The sequence below is a fragment of the Centruroides sculpturatus genome, unplaced genomic scaffold (assembly GCF_000671375.1).
Source record: "Centruroides sculpturatus isolate CEXI.00-Female unplaced genomic scaffold, Cexi_2.0 scaffold2157, whole genome shotgun sequence".
NCBI classification, from domain to species: Eukaryota; Metazoa; Arthropoda; class Arachnida; order Scorpiones; family Buthidae; genus Centruroides; species Centruroides sculpturatus.
Window position 1 is genome coordinate 53,063 of NW_019386356.1, and position 15,882 is coordinate 68,944.

The 15,882-nt window shown below is 26.6% G+C and overlaps 1 protein-coding gene across 1 annotated transcript in view; it reads right to left on the bottom strand.

The window, feature by feature from the left end:
- LOC111614666 (protein disulfide-isomerase A5-like) overlaps positions 1-10,562 on the bottom strand; it is a gene marked incomplete at its 5' end in the record, with an annotated part of 32,366 nt that extends 21,804 nt beyond the window's left edge. Inside the window, 3 exons of the mRNA XM_023356027.1 lie at positions 3,464-3,502; positions 6,633-6,770; positions 10,349-10,562. Of these exons, the coding sequence (XP_023211795.1) occupies positions 3,464-3,502; positions 6,633-6,770; positions 10,349-10,562 (391 nt within the window). The remainder of the gene's footprint in view (positions 1-3,463; positions 3,503-6,632; positions 6,771-10,348) is intronic.
- Between the last annotated feature and the right edge of the window lie 5,320 nt (positions 10,563-15,882).

The window sequence follows — 15,882 nt, forward strand, 5'->3', positions numbered from 1 at the left end:
GGAACAGGCATGGCCAAGATACGGCCCACAGTGTGGCCCGTGTAATGGATCTATGTGGCTCACAATGAATCTTTCAATATTAGCTACTCAGTCAGAATAGCTCAGTGAAAAATTCTGATGCCTAAAAAGAAAAAAAATCAACAACTCGCTGTCTGGTTAGAGTTAACCCTCCATTACAAATCTCTTAAGTACAGTGTAGAACGTTGATAAAGCATGATAATGTGAAAAATGTATCTGTAATCTCTATGTATAATTTAGTTTCTACAGGGTGACACTACAATGAGATCTCGCACCACCACAAAATCTTCCTAGGGCAACCTCTGGTTCGGCCCATGAAAAAAGTTCTCTTTCCAATTCGGCCCGGGGGCAAAAACTGTTGGCTACCCCTGTCTTAGAAGGTTAATTGAAACAATAAATTTATTGATGACAGAGGATGCAGTAGAACCGAGAGAATATAGCAAGGCAATCACAGGCAAACATTTCAAAGAATGGAACAAAGCCATGGATAAGGAAATAGCAGCCATAAAAAATAACAGCACATGGAAAATTACGAAATTACCTCTAGGTAAAACTGCAGTAGGAAGCAGACATGTATACAAAATTAAAAGAGATGAAAACAATGAAAACAATAAAGTTAATCGTTTTAAGGCTCGTTTAGTCGCTCAAGAGTACACACAAAAGTATGGCTTTAACTATGATGATGTGTATGCCCCCGTGATCAAAACTGCCATCCTTCAAACACTCCTAACTACAGCCGGAATTAAGAACATGAAAGTTAAGCATTGTGACATCGAAACGGCTTACTTAAACAGAGACATATCACATGAGGTATACATGAAACAACCTGAAGGATACGAAGGATTGCCAGACATGGTTTGCAAATTATTGAAAAATATATATGGCTTGAAACAAGGAGTGAATGAATGGAATAAAAAATTCAATGAAACATTGCTATCTAAAGGATTTAAAAGAAGTGTAGCTGATCCCAGTCTTTATACCAGAGGCCATAAAAGATGCTTGTATTTAGCAATTCATGTAGATGATGTAATAGCAATGGCCACAGACAAACATACGTTAACTGAATTTGAGACCAAAATGAAAAAAATCTTTAAAATCAAGTTAGGAAGTATTGATGAAGAATTAGAACTTAAATGTTATGTAGACACTGACTGGGAAAACGATCGTATAGACCACAAATCGAACACAGGATATTTGCTCTTGCTAAAAGAAAGTCCTATCCATTTGGTTAGTAAAAAGCAACAGTGTGTAGCACTTTCATCCATGGAAGCAGAGTACATAGCCTTGGCAGAAGCTACTCAAGAAATTGTATGGATAAAACAACTTCTAGAAAAAATAAATCTACTGATTACAACATCTATCAAAATATTTAATAAGGACAATCAAGTTGTATTCAACTTTTAGAATTAGCACAACAGCACACAAAACATATTGACACAAAATACCATTTTGTATGTCATTTAAAGAATTTGAGAGAAATTACTGTAATCTATTGTCCGAGTGAACGGATGACAGGCAACTTGTTAACAAAACCACTAAACCCAAATAACGTTAAAAAATTTACTCGTGATATTGGATTGTATTAACAATCAATTGTTGAGGGGATGTGTTGGAATCAATGATCGAAATTATTGTCTAATGTTATATGGCATCGTTATGTACAACACATTGAATCACGATGTTTTGTAAACGTTCTTCCGTTATATAATAAAAGGTTGGTGGTGCTGTTGACCCCTCAGGGAGCCATTAGAGACGGTGACCTCATTTCACTCTCTCCCTTTACAGTGTTGACCTTCCGTGAGTCAAGACAGTGTAATCTTTGTGTATTCTTTGTTTCTTTGTTATATAACCAGTTACATGAGTCTAACTTGTTTTTACTAATCTCTCCGACAAGCAACATCTAGTCTAACACTACTTTTGTCATCAAATATTATGTAATGCCAAACCCATATTATATTAATCAAATATCAATGTTAACTTAGAAATATGCTTTAAGTAACTTTAGACCCAATCCACACTATCAAGCTCACAGTCTGATCAAATATTTATCAATTATGACCAATTTATATTTACACTAAGATCAAAGCTAGTTTCAGTCTTGTACATTGAACACAATTAGTAAAAGTTGACAGGACTATAAACAGCTTGACAGTCTGGCTCAGGACTTAATAGAAGAGTCAATGGTGAGACTGTTGACCATCTGTAGGACAGACAATAACACACTATCTCTCAGACAATCAAAAGAAATTAAACCTAGACTGGAACCAGAAATATACAAACTGAAGAACAGAAATCTATAATGTTAATATATATTTAATTTCAATTAAATTTGCCTATTAGTGACATGTCTATAACAGCATACATCAAAATTACATGGTATGTAAGTTAATGTAAAGTTAAACCTCCATAAGACAGAAATTATTCTTTATTCACTGAACACTCAATAAGTGCTGGACTCTGACCTAACTAATTCATTCAGAAATTGAGCACTCAGTTTCTGATAAAGCTTGTTCCTGAATTCATTTTTTGATTCAATGAAGTTAGATGCCTCAGAAAATTCTTGCACATTACACATGAATGAAACTTACATCAATTAATCAATTATTTTGAATAAAAGTATGTAACATTAACATGGGGCAGCAATTTCCATGAAAATTCCATGAAATTCTTTTTATTTTCCAAACACATGAAAATTCCAGTTTTCCATGATTGCTATGAACCCTGCATAAGTCAAGCGATACCTGTAAATTTAACTTATCATTAATAGTTTATTAAAAGTGGTGTTTTTCAAACTTTTAATTAAAGATTAATATTTCTTTCTTATTCATTCATTTTAATTTTAAAAAAACAATTTTCATTTTTTGTTTAATAAATATCCAATAAAAATTAATACTTGTTTATTGCAAAAAGTATATTAACAAGTATTTATTTTTATGAATATTTTTAGGCTATATTTCATAATTATAAATTTTTCTATAATTCCAAAAAATCTTCAGATCATTAATTATAATTAGTTTGAAAAACACTAAAAATTACTTTCACAAAAAATATAAAATTTTGCATAAATGATCTACAAAATAATTGCATAGTTAATATTTATACAGAAATAAATAAATAAATATTTTGGATATAATATATAAAAAATCAATATAATATCTCTAAAAAAGTTTGAATCAAAAAGAAAACTGAATTAATTAAAACATGTTGCCATAATTAATTTTCAAAATATCAACAAAAGAAGAAATCTTAATTGTGGTAATTGTGAAAAACAAAAACAAATACATAGAAAAATTCAATATATTTGTATAATATAAACTCAAAAATGTTTTCTGTGAAAAAGTGAATTGCTTTAATAAAACAAAATGTATAAAATGGTGAGAATAAAGATCAATTTATAGCAAATAGATTTTGTTTAAAAATATGTCTAAATCTATGAATCACCTACCCACACTTCCTTCGCAGGGTGAGCATTTCGCTTTATCATCTTGCAAGAAGAAGAAGAAGAAGAAGAATATTCATTAACTTTTTCTTGTTGATATTTAAATTCAGTTTTATTGTGATAGGAATTGATATTATTTACAAAAGGACTAATGTAATAACAAATCTTTAGAAAGTGTGAGTTGTTAAAAAATTGTTTTAAATGTAGTGAAAGCAAAAATGTAATTGGTTTGATTTCTGTTATTCTTTTTAAAGAGTTAAAAAATAATTAAATATTGAAAAGCTTTATAAAGTTTAAAAAAATAAATGTTATACAATTTGTTATAGAATATATCATTTAAATTATATTATGCATTATTGATATTATTATTATTAAATATTAGAGGAAGCTTTATTCAAAAAAAAATAATAATAATGTTTCTGAAAGTATTAAAAATAAAAGAAAACATTTAAAATAAAAGTAAAATAATCAATAAATACATAAATTTTAGGAGTAATTTTATCTATAAATAAATAAATAAATAAATAGAAATAAACTTTTTATTTTTCTATCATTAATTGCAAAGATTAACAGCAATAAAAAGATTAATTTGACTTGAAAAAATCATTTGAAACCTTAACATCAAGCTATTAAATTAAGAAATAAAAATAAAAGTAAATTAATTATTAATAAAATAATATGCACAAAAATAAACTAAAAAAAATTTTCTTCTATATTTTATATAGAATATTTTTTTTTTAGTTTAAATTGATTAGTAAGAATTGCATAAAAACTGCATTAATCTTTTATTTTTAAAAATTAAATTATAAAATTGGAATTTTCAAAATGAGTCTATAAATTTTAATCATTCTATTGAAAATTCTGATACCAAATTATAATTGAAAATCTTGTTGAAAAATCAATTTCACTACTTTTCTTATTTTTATGGAAAAATATCTTTCTTCACTATTTTTCTTAATTAATAAAATAATGGCAATGTTTAGTTATATCATTTTCAGTATTTATATTCCATAATTCTATGAAATAATTAATATTAGTAAAAACACTTATGAATTCAAAATTTGTATATATAAACACACACACACACACAAATTCTCACAGCTAACTATTAAATTCTGTGGCAAATTATCCTAAAGAACAAAATACAAGTAATTAATTGTATATTAAATTTCATTTATTATATATTCAATGAACTTTAATATGATTAAAACTAAGTAAAATTAGAGCTTCTTAATGAAGATTTGCATGATTTCTGTAACTATTAGTTATTGGAATTTTGTTTCAAAGTATTCACTTAATTATAATTATTATATTTACTTGCAAATATCAGTTCAGAAAACTATATAACCTATATTTCATATTATTATTTTTTAAGATAAAATAAAGCAGTTAAACTCACTAAGTGAACTTTTACTATATTATAGTAATATGTGTTTGTATGATATATTAAGTTGATGAGAAAGTAATTTCATTTTTGAAGTTAGGATTAGAGTTTAAATTAGGTATTATGCCTGATAAATTTATACAATAATTATTGCTAATACATGATTTACTGTCCAATATGCATCATCTAATAAAATTCAACAATGCAGAATGAACCACTTTATGATAGAAATACTGGCTTTTGATAAAGTGTTTTTGATTTATTCCACTTTAAGTTTAAAAAAAAGGTGTAATTGCAACAAATTTTTTGAAAGTATTTGTGATGTGGTTAGGAATAAATTACATATGCCAACTTTGATTTCAATTTAATTGATAAACTATGTTCTGGCAGACCATTGGTGATTGATGATGATATTTTAAAGAAAATAGTTATATATAAAATTCATAGTGAACAAACAAAATTATTGTGACATCATCACAATGCTGGGCTGCAATTTTTAATCATATTTTTAATTAACTTAATTTAAAATATATGCTCTCCACCTCAAATTAGTAGTGTCTTGCCCTGTACATCATACTTTTCCTAATAACAACAGTGTCATGCCAATCATCTATCTGATTCAGTTTGGGTGAAAATTTTTGAACTGAAATCATAGGGTCAGTTAGCATGAGTCATCCTGAACAAGTTGAGACAGGTATGCCAACTGAGGCAGACCCGAAGGAAAGTTACTGACCCAGCTCCAAATTGGACAGCCTTGGATCTCGAAGTTGGATAAAAGGCAACTTGACTGAGTGAACAAGACAGAAAAGCAAGATTTTAGACTATGTTGTTGGTAGCAATCAAGAAGTATTGCTGTATATATTGTAAATAGTTGTATAATAAATGGATTTGATCCAAGTTAAATGAGTCATAAAGTGTTCCTTCTGACAGACCACAAATCCGGAAATCGGATGGTACAAATCAGAAATTTACTGCATTATTTTAAATTGCTATATACAAAAACAATATTTTACATTGTAAGAATTCCTGAGTTTCTGAACTGAATGAAAGCAATTTAAGCTAAAATCCTGTAACTGTGGATCCTATAATTTTATACATTTCAATTAAAAAATACTTTTAATAATCAAACTTTTCTGCAAGTTCTTTGAATCAATAATAATATATTTATAATGATTTTATTATAAACTGTCTCAATAATTTTTACTTATGAACTTTCAAAACAAAAATTCATAAAATTCAATGTATGATTTTTTATGAATATTATATAAATGTATCAAACAGACTGAAGTAACAATGATAATGTAATATATATAATAATAAAGTTTTTAATTGATTTTCAATGATATATCAATTTATCAAAATATACGAGCAAATAATTTTTCATAGCCTATTCTTATATCAAATAAATAAAGTAATTGATCATTTATATTATTTTAATCTCTAAAGCCTTTATATTAAATTTACAAATTAAACTATGTTGTCATATAATTAGCAAAAGTGTGTATTAATGCATTATTTCTAGTACTTTAATCATGGGTTCAAATCCCATCTTAGACAAAAATGTTTTCACTTGTCAGATTTTAATGGGAGTTTTGTTTAGAAGAATACTGTAACTACTGTGGTTTGTAAATTTACATATATTCAAGATTTAAAAGTTAATTTATATAAATTTTTCTAATGAGATAAAAATTATTAATTAATCAAATAAATGTAAATAGAATATTTTAATACTTATTCTAAATTGAAAATAAAAATGGATTAATTGGCTTTTTAAAATAAAGAACTGCTTACAGAAATATATTGCAACAGATTCTGAATTTTCTATTAATGCTTTCAAAGCATCTCCTTCAAATTCTTCAATTCTTTCACTGCGGGGATCTTTTTGTGAAACTAGCCAGTCTAACACTTTCTCTTCCTCTTTCAAATCTCCTGTTTATTTCAATATTAAATAGAAAGATTCAATTAATATAACATCTCAGATAAATAATATAACAATTAATATAAAATCTGTTATGATTTTAAGATTATAAATTAAAAACATTTAGTTTTTCATTTTACTAATGAGCATTTTAATTATAACTCATTATAGTAGAAATTTGATTTAGTTAGATCAATATTTTCATAAACTTCAGAGTAATTTATAATGTATCAGCAGCTAATAATGCCTAAGTATAGAGAAATCATATCATATCTAATTATAAAAAACTAAAAACAATTCTAAAACATATCTTTAACAAATGTATGTTTTCCAAATGCAAAACATAGCAATCAATAACAACCAGTCAATCAGTATCAACTATAGTCTTATTTGCACTCTGTGCAAGAAGTTTTGGATGCCCTGAGCTTGCTAATCAATGTATAAATAGTGTAAATTTTGTGCCCATTGTGCAGCCATACATTTGGTCATACTTTGGTCCGACACTGATGACAACTCCTACCCTCTACTAGTCAGTGTAGAGTTAAACTTAACCTATTTGCACATAACACTGAGGAACATTTGGCATTGTGTAAGTTGAAATGAAACAATGTAATCTACAGACTTACACAAAAAGACTGCTTTTCCTTTGACACTCTTCAAATGAATTAATTAATTACTTACTAAATAAAGACTTTCACTCCTCAGTGCACCCTTATTTTTTGTTTTATTTATTTATTTTCTTGAATGCTGACATAGCAACAATACATTACACTATCTGGAACCTGTGACTGGTGCTTGACGCATATATATTGTATATAGCTTGACAAATGTGTCGAGCACTGGTCACAGGTTCCAGATAGTGTAACAATGATTTCACCCCGGTGCTGAAAGTAGAACAGTTCCTATACTTTATAGCAACAATAATTAATTTCAATAATTACTATTGCACCTGCGCTTTGTTAATACTCATGTCTCCCAAATATCATTGTAAATTTATCTGCATTTAAGGAAATGCACATACATTAAAACATTAGACAGATTTTATGCATTTTTTTGCAGCCTACAATGAGGTAGAGTAAAGCTAGGTTAGACGATATTTAAAAGCTTTCAAAAATCCAGTTGCTAACTATGCCATACTTTATGCCATTATCCAATAAAATCATATTTTTCTTATTGTTTGAGGCTGTGATTAATCATGTTCGTTTATTTAAAAATTTTAGTTTGTTAGAAATCAATAAAGATAGTAAAAGACAGCACAAAGCTGCCATAAAGTTTATTGTCAACAAAAATACATGTACTTACTTAAAAATTTAAAATAGACTGTAAAGACTATTCCAGGTGGGCTTAAAAATTTGGAGGAATAGATTAATGCTTTTTTGATTACAAAAGTAGTGAAAGTACTTTTAATTATTTATTCAGCTTAGTCAATTTATAATGCTGTATTTGTATAAATTTCTTATGTTCTTCTGATTACAATGTACAAGCTTCATCATATTGTTAAATATGAAAATTAATAGATCAAAAGAATTTATAAAGGAAAAATTCTATGAGAATAAAGATAAAATAATGAACTGGCAAAATTAAATATATGCCCCAATAAAAACTTCTAATGTTAAAAGTTAAACTTAGAAATAATTAATAAGTTTCTTTAGAAACCAAATATTTTTGTTATTGTTAAAATTCACAATAATATGCAGAATGATAATTTTAAAATAAATTCAATATGAACAAAGAAAAAACAAAGCACAACTTCATGATATGTAAAAGAACTTTAAGGCTAAATCCTCTTTTATAAACAATAGAATATGAAGATCTTTATATCAAGTTTCTTCTATATTTTAAATCCAAATGAGTTTTTGTCAGTAATTTTACCTTTCTCTAAATTTATCACTTATTTACTGATTGGGATAATTTAATAATTTGTTGTTTATGTTATAATTAAATTAAATTATATCAAATCTAAAAATATTTCAAAATGACAGAGATACATTAAATATAGAATAATCAGATGTTGAGCATATTAACTGCTGTATATGGGTTAATATCATAGTTGGCAATCTGTCACTAGACATCACCTACATTCTTAAAACACACTCTTGCCTGTAGTGCTAGAATGAGCATATTCCTAACAAATAGATGTAAATAACATAGTTAACATCAAAAATAAAACAAAAATAAACTATGGTGCCAGACAAGAAAACATTTTTATGAGTTTTAATGACCCTGTTTCAATTATTCTGTATTATATTTCTATGGATAAATAATGGATTTATTATTGATATTTTGTTGAAACACTTATCTGCACTAAGCTTCTCATTTTTTTGCTTTTGTGTATACTCAACACATCTTGATATAGCTTCTAAATAGTAATTAAATAAAAGGAAAATGACAATGATTTTATAAGTATGTTCAATTAATATGTTGACTGTCACATATGTCTTTTGGTGAATTACTCTCCAATGCCATTCTTAATCTGTCATCATATGCAGGTGTTTTTACATTATCACATTCAAAAGATGGCAATTTTCTGCTGATTTACATGCATAATTATATTGCACATAATTGCCATTCTTCAAATTTGACAATTCTGAAAAATCCTCTAATGTGTCTTCTCTCATATGCTAAAAATTTCAACATCAAGCATTGTTTACTTTACAAGATATTGTTTCATTTACAGAACAATGTCCTTAACCAGGATCTCATAGGGAACCTTTCAATCTTTGTGACAGCATGGGATGTGAAATTAATTCAGCTAGAAATAAATGACCTGTGAGGGCTGAGATGTTTCCCAGGACTAGAAAATGATTTTTCTGTATTTTTTGTGCTTAGAATAAAGCTGTGAAATCATTTAAATTATAGAAGGCCATAGGGTCCTAGGCTATCTAACATGTTAAAAACAAGCATTTAAGGTCATAGCAACTTGCAGACTGCCATGTAATTACATCATGCATAGATTACAAACATCCATGATGTCATGCCTACTTCTTGAGGCAATTATGAGAGACCTCCTTGACATCATTTTTGATAATGTTGGGTAACCAAAAGTAATGTTGGAGACTTGCTGATTGCATATAATGCAAAAAAATTGCTGATTGCAATATAATGCAAGGGTTAAGTAGGCGTTATATGTAATAATCAATTTATTACATTTATTCTGTAGCCAAACCTATAATAAAAACCTATTTTTACCAAAAATACCTATTTTATGGTGGCTCAGAAATTCTTAAAATAGACTAACTAGATAACTCAATTAGTGAGTTAATTCAGATAAGACTAAACATGATTAGAGATTATAATAATAGAATGTCTGGCATAGATCAATCAGATCAAATGCTTTCTTATTATTCAATGCTAAGAAAAACCATTAGATGGCTGAAAAAATTCCATTACATAATCTAGAAATAATTATATCAGTATACAGTGCATACATCCCTTTTCATCAAACAACTGCTTTCAACCATAAAAGTCTGACATTCAGAGAAAAACTTATTGGATATTTAATATTTAAATTATTTTTCTAAAATCTAATTATTCAAATTTATGACAAGACAAAAAATATTATAAAGAAATTTATTTACTTATTTATTACCTGTGAACACACTAGGTTGTTTTTCTCCTTTTTTAAATAATAATAATCCAGGCAAATTATTTACTCCAAATTTTTTTGCAAGATGTGCATCATCTATCTTAAGAAATTTAATTCCAGCAGCATCAGCTTCATCATCAATTTTTTCTAATCTTTCTAATACTTTATTGCACTGCTTGCAGCTTTTTGTGCTATCTAAAGAAGAAGGAAATGGATTTAAAAGACAATTATTCAAACATATTTATATAAAAAACAAGGTAATAGAATTAATAATAATTTAGAAAGAAGAATTCACTAATCATGGAATAGCATTATTTATAGAAGGAGTAACGTGTAAAAAGATATTTAAAGAGGAAGTAAAATAGGAAAATATTATAGAAAAAGGAAGTACATCCTATAGAGAAAAAATAACCATGCTAGATAAGTGAGTAAAACAATTTTAAGAAAAACTTTAAACATAAAACAGATTTTATCCTTTTATACAAACATATTTTTAAAAAAAACATTATGTTAAGAACTCTTTTATGAATACTTTATGTCTGTATTGGTGTATTAATAATAGACAATAAAGAACCTGTAGGTAATTTTATACATTTTAAATATCATTGTTGGGTACAATATAGTTGTTTTTTAAAACTTTGTTATAGAATATTATTGTGAACCTGCTGAAGAGGGCCTTCAGGTCCGAAACAAAAACAGAGTGTACAGGTGAAAATAAAGATATATTGTTTTGACTTAGATTTCCTCTATTTGCTAATTGGAAACTACACCAGTGTAAAAAGTCCTATAAATAAACAAGGTCCTAGTAGACAAGGATACAAACAGAAATTGATGAGTAAAGACAGAGGTAAAAAGAATTAAACTTTATATTTACTTAATCTTTATTTTATATAATAATATTTTTAAGGAAAAATGAAATAAGTAAAAATTTATATTATTCATCTTCATTTCACAACATTTAGTAATTTCTTTACTAAAAATATCATTTCAAATCATTTGTTAATGAAAATGTTATGAATAATGTCAATTAGCAGGAAATAATTTTAAACAGAACAATTGTAAATGATTTACTATTTCTTAACTTGTATAAAATAATAAAAGTGATTTTAAAATCAAATTAATTCAAAATGTTTACACATTTTAAAATTCTGAGTATGTCTATGATATCTAAATATCCCAAGAACCTGATATATTAATAATCATCCAATTATCAGTCAAATTAATCAGGCAGAAATTATGCTACAAATATTAATTAAAAATTACATGATTAAAACAAGTACAAGCACACGTTAGGCACCATCTTTTGGTTATATCTAAAGTTTAACTGTGTCTGAAAGGAAAGAATTGCTCGGAGGTTTGGGTGGTGTAACTGGTCGGCACACTGTACAGTAAGTAGAGGTTGCAGGTTTGACTCCAGCTCTGGGCCAATGTTTTCTTTCAGACTATTCTAAATTTAAAATTAAATTATAGTTACTACTTTTGTTAAAAGATGGCCCCTAACATCTACCTTTACTTGTTCTAATCATATAATTTCTAATTAATATTTATAGCATAACTTCTCCCTGATTAATTTGGCTGATGGTTGGATGAATGTGTCTACAATATCATGTAATGATATCAATTATTATCATTTGGTCATTTGAAATTGTCCAAAATTCATTTCAATAATAATATCAATTAGAGGATATTTAGTAAAATTAATCTAATTTTGTGAAAAGATAAAATGATAAAAGTAAACCTTTGACTTGAAAGATTAAATCATGATCCACACAAGTTGAAAACCATATAAATCAAATGGTGTTAAATACAATGTATTTTTAAGATAATATTATACAGTATATTCATTTCAAAGGATAATTAAACAGCTTCTGCTTGTGAAAAGAAAACTGATAAAATAAAAACATTTTATTTTTCAGTTTTCTCATTATTATTTTCATTATTTATATCATTGATAAAAGTAAGTCAAAGGTATTTTAAATTAACCTTGTATCTACAAATCTGTATAATCAGATGCAAACAAGTTGATTATGTGTAACTCTAATAAAAAAGTATTTAGTAAACAGATTATTTTCAAGGTAGTGGAAAAAAATGAATATTCATGTTAACAAATACACTTGCTACCACATATTTTATAATTTGGATTTTGGATGATTTATTAATGACATTAAGGTATTTGTTATATATAAATAAATTAGTATGAGCTATATACAGGATGGTCCTACAGTCTGTGTTTCATTTTGTCACACTTCAATAACTAAATTATATGCAAATGTTCAACTATGCANTTATTTTAAAATAATTTTGATAATCTGTTATGCTTATGATTATGCTGTTACTTTATCTGTCATTTTTTAATAATCAAATTATTAAAAAAGCTTTTCATAAAATCTTAGGATAATCTATAGGATATTTGTAAATACTTTAAGCATTACTATAAATAATTGTTTTTATTTTTCAGCAATTAAATATTTTTAACATAGACATAACATATAAATTGTTAGTTGATAAAAATAAAAACAAATAACAGTATCTTGGTTAATGGATTGATAGGATAAAGGAACAAAATATGTGGGTAATCTGCCAAACAAATGCCTCCTGGAAGTTGGTGAGACATGACCCTGCAACTAACTACCAGTGTACAGTGGTTTTGTCCATTTGATAATGGTGGGCACCATTTTGATTAATGAGAATAAGAAACAGGAAAAATTACTATTCCTACATGTAAAAGTTCCAGGTTCATAAAAGTAATAAGAGAAATCATAAAATTATTTTTAAAATGAAACTTCTGAAAAAACTAATTTATAAAAGAAAATATATTATTGTATATTTACATATTATATTTTCAATTACATGTCTCAAATTATATTTACTGAACTACCTTGAACAATTCTTATTAAAAAAATTCAAAGTTTAGAACATTTAATTGCTGAAAGATTGCTGAATATTTAAACAAAATATTGCTAGATAGAAACTATCATAACAATTTAAATAAATAGTCATGAAGTTCAGCTGTTAAACTAGAGAGATCGACATTCAAAATATATAGTGAAGAACTGCAGAAAATCCAGAGTTTGACAACAATAAGATTATGACACAATAACTTTGTTTCCAAGTTTAAGAAATTTTTGGATAATTTTTTGTATTACATCTTCATCTTTCACAATATTACCTAATTAGTGCTTTCTCACAACACCGGATTGTATATACTTCAAACCAACAACTACCTACAATTAACCATTAACCGGTGCGAAATTCTTTAAAATCGGCGAACATTTTCGATTCCCCTCCTGGGATCTTCTTCAGGCTTATTTCTTTATAGCTTTCGTTATAACCGGATTCTTTAATTCGAAAATTTAAAATTAATTTTTCAAAAATATTCGAATTAAAGAATCCGGTTATAACGAAAGCTATAAAGAAATAAGCCTGAAGAAGATCCCAGAAGGGGAACCGAAAACGTTTGCCGATTTTAAAGAATTTCGCACCAGTTAATGGTTAATTGTAGGTAGTTGTTGGTTTGAAGCACAATATTACCATAATTCAAAAAATTCATATGAAAAGAAAAGTAAGATATTAGATTTATAATCCTGATTTTCAGCTACATAGCAATTGAAAGTTTCAAAGATATCAAGATGTTAGTAGAGTAACATTTTTCTTAAGGGAAACTACTATTAAATAGTACTCTGTATCTGAAAGCTTTGTTTAAAGAAGTTTGTGATAAGAATTAGAAAGTCATTTCTAATTCAAGCTGTTTACATCCTGATTATTGTCAACAAAAATAAAAGTTAAAAATATACTTATAATATTTTGAATTTTCTGAAGTAGACACAATACAAATTTGGAAACACTTAAAAATAAAAATTATTTTTTCTAATTCATTCTTTAAAACCTAAACATTTACTCACAATCTAACACAGCTGTTGAACACAAAATGGTAGGGCCAGGTTAAAAAAAAAATTTTATTTAGATTAACAAGAGAAAATCAAGGTTTTAACATAAATAATATAACAACAAACATGAATATTTTTGCATGGTTTATTTATTTGTTTATATAGGTTAACAGCATGATGATGGTTCATCAAAGTTATGAAGAACAGCATGATGATGGTTCAAAATATTAATTACAGCAAGCAGTAGCATTAATCTTTAGCAATCTATTTAATAGTTTATTTGATAGCACATTTAACATTAATAATTTATCAGTTTATAATGAACAATAATGAAAACTGATAAAAATTTTAAAGATATTTAAAATTGAAACAAATGCAATAAATAAAAATTCTGCAATAACATGAGTAAAAACATACATAAACAAATGATTTAATATATTTATAAATCACAAAATAAAATGGAAAAAATAACTAATAATTATGAACTACTGAATCAGTAAAATTATAAACCACAAAATATTGTAAAACATGTAATGATGCATACACTTTGAAATAGATAGGTGGTTAAAAGCTGATTTATACATTACCAGAAAATGAAAACAGAAAGCAGAAACAGAAATTACTAGATTCCATTCCCATTCATTTTCTGTTTAGTTCTATTTCCACAATACTAGAATATTGCAAGCATTTATTAAGTCAACCATAGCACAATGTCCAATTAAGATAGACAAACTATATAAAGACATCAATTTTATTATAAAGAAAATACTTTCTGACCTCTTATAAAAACTTTTCTAACCTTGACTTCTTGCTCTTTTTCAATAGTCTATCATTATCCTTTGATAAAACAAGACATCAAACACTATCACATAACTATTATGTCCATTATGTTTTTCTATTCCATAAAAGATGCAATGAAGTATCTACTCTGACCAGATTTTGGTGAACAGAAACTTCTGGACAGGAAGTGACACAACTTTCCAGTTTCTATTTCTAGTGTATCTTTCTATGATGTGGAAACCATCCTTTAAAGCATTGGAATCAACAAATGAAGTTGTTAAATATTACATGACATCGATATGTACCGTACAACACATTGTCACACATAATTTCTAGTGCACATATTATGAAATAGTGGAAAAAATCGTTAATTTTTAAATTTTTAAGAAAGTACCACATAATATAAAAAATAATTTTAAATTTGGATGTATTATAAAAAAATTAATTTAAGATAATTATGTATTAACCTTTCTTTTACAAATAAATTTTACAAACATTTTCAGTTTAAAACTACATATAATTCTATACAATTTAATTTAAAAGAAAACTGACTACTAACAAAAAACAAATCATTTTCATTCACATTATAGAAAAATAAAATTAAAAAAATAGATTTATGAATATAAAAAAATATTTATTAATTGGAATAAATATTAGCTGAATTTACCAGTGTAACGAATAAATTTTCCATGCCGAAAGAATATTAAGCCAGGTGGGTTTCTAACACCATATTTTTTTGCCATGACACTGTCAGTCATTTTCACTAAATGAATGCCATATTCTGAACAATCATCATCAATATTTTCAAGTTCTTTAACAACTTCTTCACTTTCCTTATTATTTTCAAGTTGTATATATAAAAATAATAAA